The sequence below is a fragment of the Siphateles boraxobius genome, unplaced genomic scaffold, assembly GCF_051911475.1.
Source record: "Siphateles boraxobius isolate OS27281-9 unplaced genomic scaffold, OSU_SipBor_1 77, whole genome shotgun sequence".
Taxonomy (NCBI): Eukaryota; Metazoa; Chordata; class Actinopteri; order Cypriniformes; family Leuciscidae; genus Siphateles; species Siphateles boraxobius.
In genome coordinates, this window is record NW_027509205.1 from 751,688 (window position 1) to 764,429 (window position 12,742).

The 12,742-nt window shown below is 42.7% G+C and overlaps 1 protein-coding gene across 1 annotated transcript; it reads left to right on the forward strand.

Annotated features, from left to right (window-relative positions):
• Positions 1-1,179: 1,179 nt before the first annotated feature.
• On the forward strand, positions 1,180-2,487 carry LOC143726053 (uncharacterized protein F54H12.2-like). Its single transcript, XM_077219039.1, has one exon. The coding sequence runs from the start codon at positions 1,180-1,182 to the stop codon at positions 2,485-2,487; it is 1,308 nt and encodes a 435-aa protein (XP_077075154.1).
• Positions 2,488-12,742: the final 10,255 nt, after the last annotated feature.

A 12,742-nucleotide genomic window follows, 5' to 3' on the forward strand; every position in this document is an offset into this window, starting at 1 on the left:
CAGCTATACAACCAGACTACCAAAAGCTATAAGCTTGAAAGGACCCTGGCAAGTCGGACTAGTCGAAATCGAATATCCTAGAAGTTGGTATAGCTTTAACGACAAAGAAGGATATTTCACCCTAAACATTGCGTCGGATGGTGATACGGTTAAAAAAAACACAGCGAAGCAATTAAACATAGCTGGAGGGTACTACCCGAATATTCGCGCCATCGTACGTGTTATAAATCAACTTATCCTAAATCATGGGGTATTGACTCATGATGAAATAAAAAACAAACTGTTTCTGGTGGCAAAACCCAACGTTTCACTCTACTTCCGAGGGAGACTCGGCATTATTTTAGGATTAGCGAAAGGCGGGTATCTCGGACAATCGAGCTACGATAAAGAAACAGATTTGACGAAAACCATTATGATGTACGCCCCCCATCAATGCGACATCAACGCAGGGTTCTACACACTCTACGTCTACACGGACATTATCCAATATCAAGTGGTCGGCGATTCTCACGTACCCCTTTTGAGATGCGTACATATATCGGGTAAAACCAACGAGACGGTCATTGCTAGATACGACAAGCCGCATTACGCATCGATCGCCAAGGATCACATCACTGACATCACCATAGAGGTTAAGGACGATCAAAACAAACCGGTACCCTTCACTTACGGGAAAGTCATCGTAAAACTACACTTTAAACCAAAAAATGAATTATCATTATAGACCTAGAGAGAGTCCGGACTATGTCGCCTACTATCAAAACCAAGCCGGGGGAGCTTTACCGGGTTATGCCGGGGGAGGGGTTATGTATGGTAGCGGCTTAGGGGGTATTTTTAGAGGTCTGTTCAGGATGGCCGTACCTCTGTTAAAAAGAGGCTTCAGCATTGCAAAGCCCCACCTAAAATCGGCTGCTAAAAATATAGTATCCGACGTCTTCTTAAATGTATTGATGCGTTCCCACGACAATGATGCTAAAGCTCAAGGCGGATCTGGTCTGATGGTCATGGCACGTAAGAGAACGTCCAAACCTCCCGGTGTGAGAAGGCGTGGTCAATCGGGGGTGAAAAGGAAGAAAACAACACATGTATCAAACAAACGCTCACTCGTACGTAGAAAGCGTAAGAAGACTGTTAGGCGAAACGCGTCGGTCAAGAGAGGGGTAAAAACCATATTCTAACATGGCGTTACTGCATCGTATGACGGGAGAGTGCATCAAGTCCGAGCTGGACTTATTTACGGTACCTCTGACACAGACCATCATCGAGAAAAACAGCTATTTAGAAGTAGCTCCGTTATCGGCCCTTTCGGCCTCTGCCCCGATAGAGTTTTTTATCGCGGGAAACGGGGATGATTATATGGATCTCAATAACACCATGCTCTATCTACGGGTGAAAATCACGCAGCCTGACGGAGACGATATCCCGCATCCGGCTAGGGTTGGACTCATTAACTACCCGGGCGCTACAATATTTTCGCAAGTCGACATAACCCTGGGTGATCGCCTGATATCTCAAAGCTCAAGCACCTATCCTTATCGCTGTATCATAGAGAGTCTGCTCAACTACGGTAAGGATACGTTGGAATCTCTGTTCTCCACTTCGTTGTTTCACAAAGATTCGGCGGGTCAGATGGATGTGGATGACCCCCCTGGCAATAACGCGGGACTGACAAAGAGGGCGACCTATACCAGCCGGAGCAGGGAGGTGGAACTGTTTACCCCCATACACGCCGATATATTCTTCCAGGAGAAACTTTTACTGAATGGGGTGGATGTTAAGTTGCGATTTATTCGAGCAAAAGATGAATTCTGCCTGATGAGGGGCGACGACATTGCTTACAAATTAAATATAACGGCGGCATCCCTATTTGTCAAGAAAGTGTCTGTATCACCCCCGGTGAGACTGGCTCACGCACAGGCGTTACTGTCAACAACGGCCAAGTACGCCGTCGACAGGGTCTGTCTAAAAACGTTCTCAATCCCTACTGGGTCTCGTGTTCTGAATCAAGAAAATCTGTTTTTAGGAACATTGCCAAAGTCTATCATCATCGCCATGGTCGACAACGATGCATTCACCGGATCCTACACAAAAAATCCATTTGCGTTCAAACATTACAATCTGGAGTTCTTAGCCGTCTACGTCGACTCTCAGCAATTCCCCGCTAAACCTCTACAACCTAATTTCGAAGCCAATCTGGCGGCGCGTGAATTTTATCAGCTTTCGATGGCGACCGGTAGACACCTTAAAGACCGCGCACTCTGTATCGACAGTAACGATTTCATAAACGGATACACGCTTTATGCGTTTAACCTCACCCCGGATGAAGAGTGTGGACAGCACATTTCGCTCATCAAGTCCGGAAATATCAGAGTCGAAGCTCGTTTCAGACAACCGCTGCCAAATACCGTTAACTTAATCATTTACGCCGTTTTTGATTCTCTCATTGAAGTGTCTAACCGCAGACAGGTGCTGATCGATTACTATTGAGAGATGAACACGCTTCAACTCACAGCTATAGTGGATAAAATGACGTGCAGAACACATTTTCTTGGGGTTCTACCGAGCGATCAACTACCCAAAAAACCTGTGAGGACCTTACCTGCGATGGGGATCATTAACACCGACCCCGCTCGGCTACCCGGTGAGCATTGGATCGCCGTTTATTTACCCGAAGAGGGGCCCGCTTGTTTTTTCGACAGCTTTGGCAATCCACCCAACAGCACCCGCTTCCCAACCAGCATCGATCACTTTCTAGCGACCAACCACCCCCAAGTATTATATTCCGACAGACAAGTCCAGGATTATTCATCCAATACCTGTGGGGAGCACTGTTTGTTTTTTCTATATCATTTAACTTAAGGTTGTGACTATGACCGTGTGTTGAAACTATACACCGACGATTATATTAAAAATGATAAAATGGTATCCCTATTTGTGAAGAGATTAAGACCGCATGTGTGTAATGATAAAATGTCATCCTGTGTGCAAACGTGTTTGATCTATAAATAAAAAATCTTAAAACATTTTATTTTTTATCGTCTTTATTTAATCGTAAGATACATTCGTTAAAATTCCAACCATTGCCTCGGATCACCGGTCGATATTTTAAATACAGAGTCTTTCGGAGTCCTGTAGCATGAATATTTCCGTGCCTTTTTATAAGGTCTAACATCGGGTGTGGTGGCGGGGGTGGCGGGTTTACTCTTTAGAGACTTAATCACGCTCCTGACCTGTTGATTCGGCACTGTAGAAAAAGGAATGTTTAACTCGCCAAAAGCCTGTAGAAACTCCGTCCATCCCAGAGGTCTCCGGTCATCCCGAACCTTTTGGGGGCCCGTCACATTTTTTAACAAATCAACCATGTGTGAACCTGGTACGACTTTACCCTTGAACACAAACTCCCCCGATTCGTTCCACCCGCTTAGTCCTTTAGCTTTAGACATCTTGTCTAATATGTATCTACTGTTTTTCACGCTTCTCGAAGGGACATTCTTCAGCACTTCGTCCACCACAGCCCCCTCAGCAACACCGTCTTCAACATTAGCAGTGCGGGGAGCGGCTGGCGTTTGCGCATCTTTAGGCTCAGGGTCACTATGGGGTAACGAGAGGGTTAAAACCCCGCTCTCACGATCCCCTTGTCTAACGATGGTCAAAAACCTGCTTAGGGTATTGGTGTAAAGTTTGGCTTTTTCGTACGGATTCAAATCGGTGCGATGTAAAATATTTCTTATGGCACCGTCCAAATCGTTTTCCACAGTCTGTTGAATGCTCTCGCGTACATTCTCAGTTTTCATCTTATCCAGCTGATGCTGCGGGACTAAATACATCTTCTCAGCGTACTCCATCCTATCGATTGGCTATCAAGCTTGTCAGGAACGGGACGGCGACGCTTAATAAAGGTAAAAGGAAGCCGCCCTTTTGGTTGATGACTCGTTTCTTGGCCGCTATGCCAATTTTTTTATCGGCCACAAATTTGATTTCCGCTTTTCTCTTTTTCAGTTTTTGGTACTGCTGGCGATTGACCGGGATCGTGCCGTAGAGGATGTTTAGCGCCAATTCGCACAGCGATAAAATGAATTCGTCGGACACCGATTGTAAAATAACACGTCGTTGTTTAGGAGACGCTTTATGTAGCAGTTTTAACACCGGCAGATGTTTACAAAGTCTGGCGGACATGACGATTTATCACGTTCTCCTTTTTTTCGGGATATAAACCACTTGACGGTCGGACAGCAATCCTGTTCTGAGACGGTACTGCTCCGGAGTTTTAGCTTTATAGTCTATCAATAGGTATCCGAAAGATCGGTTGACCGCGTCGTGATAACATTCCATAAAGTATTTTGTGTTTCCCGGGTACATTTGTCGTCCTAGCATCGCTACCTGTTTGACGTCCCTGGGGTTTTTAAACAAAATCATATAATTGGCGTTTAAGCTGATGGTTCGACTGGACTTACCCTGTGCAAATAAATTTTGCACTATATAGATGCTGCTGAGATTCCGATGGTGACAATATTGCGTAAATACGCGCTGGAGTTCCAGGTTGGCGCTAGCTTGCTGCATCAAATCATCCACGATGAGAAGATTTGTTTTATGAACAGGGAGTAAATCATCATCATTCAGACTCTCGGGTATTCCATGCACAAATTTAATGTCGTACAATTTCAGTACATCGTCGTACAAAGGCTGCCAGCAATCATACAACCATACAATGTTTTCAATTTTCTTGGAGATTATAGTCAAACCCTTTTCCAACAAAAGTTTTACAAAATAAGACTTTCCAGAATTGGACGGCCCACTTATAACACAACTAAATGGATGTTGAAGTCTGAAATCAAAATCGGAAACAACCTGAGACCCTCTGTGCATCACCTGATCAGTAGCCATAAGGAAGAGTGGTGAAATCGGGCAAAAGTCTGCGTTTATTATACACCACCTTGAACTTTCTAACGACTGATTTGTTGTGCAATGTGAGAGTCTTTTTATTCCTCACAATATTTTCGGTGTGAGCCAGGATGTGTTTGGCGCTATCCTGCGACGTCACATAACCGTCAACCAGACCAATCAGGGATTCCAGACAGATGGCTCGGGAGTTTTTTGCATTCAATGTTATACCCTTAGCTTTCATGCACGTCTTACCTTTGGCCGTCTTGTACCCGTAAGATTTAGGCCCGCTCGCGCAAAAACACGTTATGAAGTCACCGTCGTCTAGCTCGCTCGTCAGCTCCCCCAAATGATCCCCTAGAGGCGGTTCCCAGTCTCCCTCCCTGGACACAAAGACGACGGAGTCCGTATCTGAGTACAGAAGCCGGTCGCCGAGTCTGTCCATCAATTCGTACAATTCCAGTCGGGCGTGAGCCGTTGTAAACGCTCCTAGAAACACGTTAACGTCGCGCGCCTTACAAACATCGTCTTTGTCAGGTTTATGCTGAACGAGAGCTACATCGTCCGAGACGAATGTGAAATAGGTCAGTGTGTCGGTATTACCAAAAACGATTCTGGTGAAATCTTCGGGGTCGTTCACCAGGGTCGTTTGAGGCAGGTTTTGTCTTAACGAGAACCGACCCCAAAGCGAATTGAGAATCAATTTCGTGATTGCCCTCTGGGCGGCGTTGTACTTGATCTTTTCGGGGTCGAGTTGAACCCCTTCTTTTTCAAAATACTCGCGAATGTAAGTCTCTTTCTCAGCGTCCGTGACCACGTTCGACGGGTACCCTGACGCTTGTTGCTTCAAACGCAGAAACGTTTTGACATAATCGCCAAACAACGTGTCTGACCGCTGAGGAAAATGCCAAACCTCATCTATCTTGGCTACCACATAACCCTTCTCGACGGCTTTTAAAAGCTCGATGCTGACCCAACAGCCCGACAGCGATCTTTCCTGATCCGTGTGGGTACAGGTTGAGGTCTGGTTTTGCTCGTGAGCGCAGGTTCTACATAATGGGAACATGAGTTTTCCTTCGCATCTGTAAGGGAGAACCGGGTGCAGTAATTTGCGGGGAGGGTACACGGTCGCTTTGATAAGACCGAAATAATTTTCAATCGGTTCAAAATCTTTGAAAATGATTTGTGGATGATCGATCGGATAGCTTTTCCTAGCCTGGCAAAAGGGGTAGAGGCTGGTGAAATCGAGATACCTTATTTTTTCATCTTCGGTCACCTTGTGATAGAGTTTATAAGCGTTAGTTCGACCACCAAACAGAGCGTCTCGCGGTTTCAATCTCTCGGGGGCCGAATAATTGGCCATAAATTCTATCACAAAGGGATCGGTCTTTTTCATTTTGGTCCATTCGCATTCCCAAAGAACCTCGATTTGCAAACCGTACGCGTTCTGCAGAATTTCGACCTTATCGTCAAACTGTCTCCTGAGAACCCCGTAAGGTACTCGCGACAAGGGGTGTATCTGATGGGGTTCAAAGCGACAGCAGTGTCCATGGTGTACACAACCATTGTATTCTAAGCCAAACCTCAACCCATTCTGTTCGTAGTAACCGTCTAAAAAGTACTTACCGAAGGATACTTCGCCATGGTTCAAGGCGTGGTGTAGGTCGACGTTTCGAGTCTTTTTGACATACTCCAGCCATTCTATTGAACCAGATGAATAGCATTTGCTCTGTCGGATGTACGCTTTGTTATGCGTGAGAGCCAGCGTATTTTTCTTAAGGAAATGTGTTTTGAAGATCCCCATCGCACAACTAGCGATCGTCGTAAAACTGAAAGGGTCAAGTTTGGTGCATTCGATGAACGACTGGCGATATTTCATACAACCTTCACGTAATAACACAACGTCGTTAACCCCGTACTCGTACAGTTCTTTCTTAAAGTCAAAGAACTTACCCTCAACCGTGCTGTACCAGGCATCGAACTTTTGTTGGTCTTTATCCGACATGTTATCGTAGTTGTAAAACTTTTTGTCTGGGTAAGGTCCGAAATACTTAGCATTTTCCACTCTGTTGAAAAGATGTGGAAAGTAGCCTTTTTCAGTCGTCGTCAAGTCTAACGCAGCTGGCATTTTGGCTAGGGCAAACGGGAAAAATGAATAACTGTCGAGGTATCGCTGCGCAAACGTTTCATCATACATAAGGATTAATTTACATGCCTGCATGATAACCTCGATGGCAATCCCAGCTTTGCAGAAATACTCCAGAATGAGAAAGGAGTCAAATCTGGAGGCGTAATGAGCAATGAAGCAGCAGCCTTCATATCGCGGCTGTCTGAAGCGCTTGATTAGCTTAGCTATACAGTCTGTACCGCGAGCTACAAATTTCTCCCCTTGGAACGTGATCGCGCAAACAAAATTAGCCACCTGCCTCCCATTTTCATAACGCGTTTCAAAATCGTAGAAAATGTATTTTTCGCAAAAGTCCTTAGGCGCTAGGGGCTGTATGAAGCATTGGTGTTCTCCCTCCTCCACCAGAATTTCGCGACAATGTACGCATTTGTCCAGAGCGCATATGTGTTTGGTTTTCTTGTTTCCCGGTTTAACATCGTAACGTTTGTTGCATAGTTTACAGTATTTTATAAGATCACAGGCGGGGTTTTCGTGACCCGGAGGTGGGTTTTTTTTATGCATTTCGAAGCAATAGCTCGAATTACAGTAGCGCATGCAATCTAGACAGTGTATGATCGTTTTAGGGTAGGTGTAACATTCTGAGTCGAAGCATATGTTGCATGCGTGTTTGCATCGATGGTTTCTGCGACTGGTGTAACTTTTGTAACAAAATTCGCATACTTATTCCGATCCGATGAACCCTGTCAAACTCGTTATCATGTAGTAATGATTGTTATGGTGATAGAGGAACACCGTTTTCGGATGGGGTTCATCACAAGTTTTGTACGTTTCTAAGACACCTGCGTTAGATCTGTGAAATACAACAATTTTAATGCCTAGAGCTCGTTCAAATGAGGCTATGTCGCTAAAAGCGATTGGATCTTGGATTGAGAAGCCTGCACTGTTTTGGATGGTGGTAGCCAGTTTTTCTAACTCGGTCTCGGGGTGTTGTGGGTTAAGAAAACGGGCGAGACAAATGGAGAAACACAAATTATTCGAAATATTTGTGGGGCAAAATAAACTGTTTTTTTTTCTCTTGATCACCTCAGCAATGGCTAGATCCATAAGTTTACGTCGGCCACCTCCTTGCCTGTTCATAACAACGGTAGCTTCTATCTCAACGGCCTGGTCCGATAATAACTGATCGTTGCTCTGTAAAACTTTTTCAATTTGGTCGTAAAGCAAATTGGGGTCATAATTATTTCCATCGGTTAAAACAGCGTTGATGGGTATTTGGAGACTGGAGGCTGACACGGTCAAATTGATCACGGGTACGTCCCCACCAAAATCTCTAGCAAAAGTAACAATCCCGCTCAGTGTGTCGTGTAAGTAACGATGATAATCGGCCAGATCTGCAGAGTTGATGACTCTCAGATTCATGCTCCTTCTCAACGATACGCTATTGAAATGAGGTCGTGGTAAAACGTGATATCCGTTAACGAACCCACCCCGGCGAATCAACGCATCAATGTCGAGGGGACTTAATCGCTCATGTGTAGGAGGATCACCTTCGCGGAAAGTATTATCATTGTCGGTAGGATGTTCTACACTATCGTCGTCAGGATCTGGGGGTGGTTCGGCGGTATTTAACCCTGCACCGTGTTGTATGGGTGGGTCATAGAGATTCATATTTGGATTTACGGCTAATTCAAAAAGATCCAAATCAGCAGATTGGTGTGACGATTCTACATTAAGATACTGTTCTAAAGAATCTGGAAGCATACTTATCGTTTCATGCTCATCCGGAGACAGTTCTGTGTCAGATTGGTCTGATTGACGAGCGTCTGTAAAGAAGTATTTTGATCCATCCATTTTTGAAATTCAGACTAACATCACAGAGTATAAAACAATCACAGAGTATAAAACGTGAGATATTACAAAATCATAGAGCATAGATAAAATAGCATAGTGTATACATGTAATATAATAAGAGTATATAAAAGGAATATAAATCAAAGAGTATACAAAGAGTATAAAATCAAAGAGTGTATATAACAATCAATACATGATCTAACGCGGTACAAAATGGATCGTGAGTAAACTATTAATTGTAGCAGACATCTCATCTATGAGGGTATGGAGAAGACGAAGCCTGAGCAGCATTTCACTATGGTGTTGCGTTGACATATGCTCGTTTATATCAGAATCCTCATCCATGATTAATTGGATAATATGGATGCGGTGAAATATTTCATCGCTCACATTCTGAAAAAAACGATCCTGAACATCGAATCTGCTATGTATCTCTGGCTGAAAGGATCGTAGCTCGTTACGTAAGGCATCTATTCTGCTACGGTTTTCTTCCTGCCTTGCAGAATTTGCATCAATTTTCCTGTTTATATCCGCATTCGCCTCACGAAACTCACTGCGAAATGCATCTATTGAATTAATGAGCTGGCGAATCAGAGGCTTATCGTTGGATGGTTCATCGACTGGTTGAGGGGTCAGCGCTACTTCTTCAACATCGATCTCTTCCGACGATTGGTGAAAATGAAATGGCGTCTGACCGGCGTTCGACGCTTCGCCACGCTCGCTCGTCCAAGAGCTCTGATCCCAAGCGTGGAGTTGAGCCACACCCCAGTCAGTCACATCGTCATCATCATCATCATGGATTCTATCCGAACCTGGTGTATGGAAATATAACAATCAATCATAATGGTATGACAAATTTGAGTTTAAATGTTAATACATGTAGATAGCCTCACCATTAAATAGCTCAGGACTAAATGGGGGTACAGAATAATTCGTTTTTCTAGTCTTTTTCTTTGGTTGGTCTAAAGCTGTGGGGGTAGGAACTATTTGATCTCCGACTATGTCTCGCCTATCTGTTACGACGATGGTGTCTTGTTCATTCTCGTCTTCAGTAAGGTCGACCACCGGGAATCCAGGCTGTGTGACGAATTGGATGAAATCTATAAAATAAATAAATAAATAAAACGTTAGATTTCCTTAAACGTAAAACATTACGTTGAAGGTGGATCTTGTTCTTACCATTGGCAGTGCTGTCTCCATCAAACCCATGCGTAGCCACTACGAATTAAAAATAAGTAAAACTTAAAATAAATTAAAATTAATAAATAAAGACGCATAAAAATTGGTACATTTAATTTATAAAGAATAGAAAATAAGTTCTCACATGAATTAATGGCATCAAAGGCGTTCCGCTCGACGTTTGAATCTGAGGGGGAAAAACATATTATGATTTGAAGCCGCCTGGTGGGGCCGTTTTATATGGTTGATGACGCGCACACACACACACACACACACACACACACACACACACACACACACACACACACACACACCTATAATTTATGAATCATACAACTTGGAAAATTTAAATACATCACATCAGCATTTAAATAGCTAGATTAAAACAAATTGCTCTAAACAAAATCATCTCCAACCATAGGATGACCTATCACAGTAAGGAGTGCATTGTATATCATTTCAGGGCAGTAGGGGGGTCTATTTGCCTGTGAACTGGATGTTGTTTGAACTCCGGGACTGGTGGGGGCGCTATTTGCCTGTGAACTGGATGTTGTTTGAACTCCGGGACTGTGGGGCGCTATTTGTCTGTGAACTGGATGTTGTTTGAACTCATGGCCAACCATATCCATTCCATACCTGAATGTGACGCTTCAGAAAGTGTTTAAAACGATGATTATATGGTAAAATATATACCAGTATACCGTCAGAAGCATCAGCAATGTTTTTCTGAAACATATACAGACAAAAGCAAAATGATATAGCGCCCATAACAATGTGTGAGACCCGTTAGCAGCGTAGCACGAGATGCTAACCAACACACATGTTCTATCACTATGCCGCATGGTTAGCTATCCGAAAGATCGGTTTACTAAATTATAACGCTGTATATATCACCGTCTTTTCACATTAAAAGATAGCGCTGCATTATAACACACAAATACCATTCGTAGAAGAGTGAAGTATGTTGCGGTAAGCCGACGGCTGATCCATGATTTTCATAATAAAAGCTTTTTCACATAAAAAGTTTCACATAAGCAGTACATCCGATGATAATCCATATTAATACACATAAGCATGGATATGCAGACTGATTTGGTTTAAAATCACCAATGGTCCATATTTTAAAAATCAAACTTTATGATAAATGAATGTGATGTTGCATATTATTAAAAATCATATCTACTGTTTTTCACCCTATGTGAAAACAATATTTAAATCACCGTAGCATAACCCCATAAGCATGGGTATGCAGACTGGTGTGATTTAAAAAACAAAACAAAAAACACCAATGTTCCATATTTTTAAATTTCAAACTTTTATGAATATAATCTTACTTATTTAAAAATCATATCTACTGTTTTTCACCATGTGAAAACAATATTTAAATCACCGTAGCATAACCCCATAAGCATGGAAATAAAGACTGATGTGATTTTTTAAAATGTACATATGCAGACTGATATTTTTAAAATCATAGTTTATGATACTTAATATCTGTACCCAGATATTTTTAAAAATCATACTTTATTAATATAATTTTACATATTTAAAAATTCACATCTATTGTTTCACACCCTATGTGAAAAAACAATCTTTAAAACACCATAGCATAAAAGAATTACAAAGAGAAAATACTCACTGTTTTGCATGTTGATGAGTTGAGCTGTGCAGTCTTGAAGTTTGGACAAGATATGGTTTGCCAGGGTTCGAGCCGTCATCTATATATATATATATATATATACATTCTGAGATACAGTGAAAATGTATGGGAAAGATATAACTATGTGTGTCCGCTAGATGGCGCGCGTGTTCTATGAATGGTACAGGCGAGTTCACAGAGAGGTCGTTCTCAGAGATCTATCCAACATTTGTCGCCGTATTTCACGGATAGAAGGTCAAAACTGTCACAAAAGAGACACTCCTCTCTTGAGATACGATTTTTTTTAATTGGAAAGCGTATCGGTAGGGTGAAGTGGCACGTACAGCGGTACCGGCTCCTTTGAGTCCTTTCTATACAGTTGTTGTTTTTCAGGATATGCTCGCGACCATAAATTAGTATGAATCGTGAAAACAACAGGTGCTAAAGACGGTCCATGGATACATCTCCCAGTGTTGCAAGCACACACACACACACACACTTAGCGCTTTGAGTGTCAACTTTAATCCAATTCTTCAGTACTCTGAAACGGTAAGCTGATTTTTATTTTTGTCATCGGTTCGTAAACTGCATGAAATACGTTATGATTTTATTTCTGATCATCCGTTCATACTGTATAGCTTCTTCAACAGTCTAAATGGAAGATGATTTTTATTTTTGGACTGCTATAATTGGAATATTATTTATTTACAATGAATGATGCAAGCATTTCATTCATATACTTTTAAATGAACAATGTTGTTCAACTTTAGTTACTGGGAGATATTTTCTCACTTTCACCCCCCAGCAGGGGGTGCAGGAATAGGGTGGTGTCTCACTCACAGACAGACGCACACACTTAGCGCGGAGACCATTGCTGTCATGCGCTGGTGTTTGAGAGACTGAGGGGAGGGAGGGTGTCATGAAACACACACGCGCACACACACACACACACACACACACACACACACACACACACACACACACACACACACACACAAACACACACATTCCTCCACCACTCTGAATCACAGAGTGTCAAAACACAGAGTGTTTAAAAACTTTAA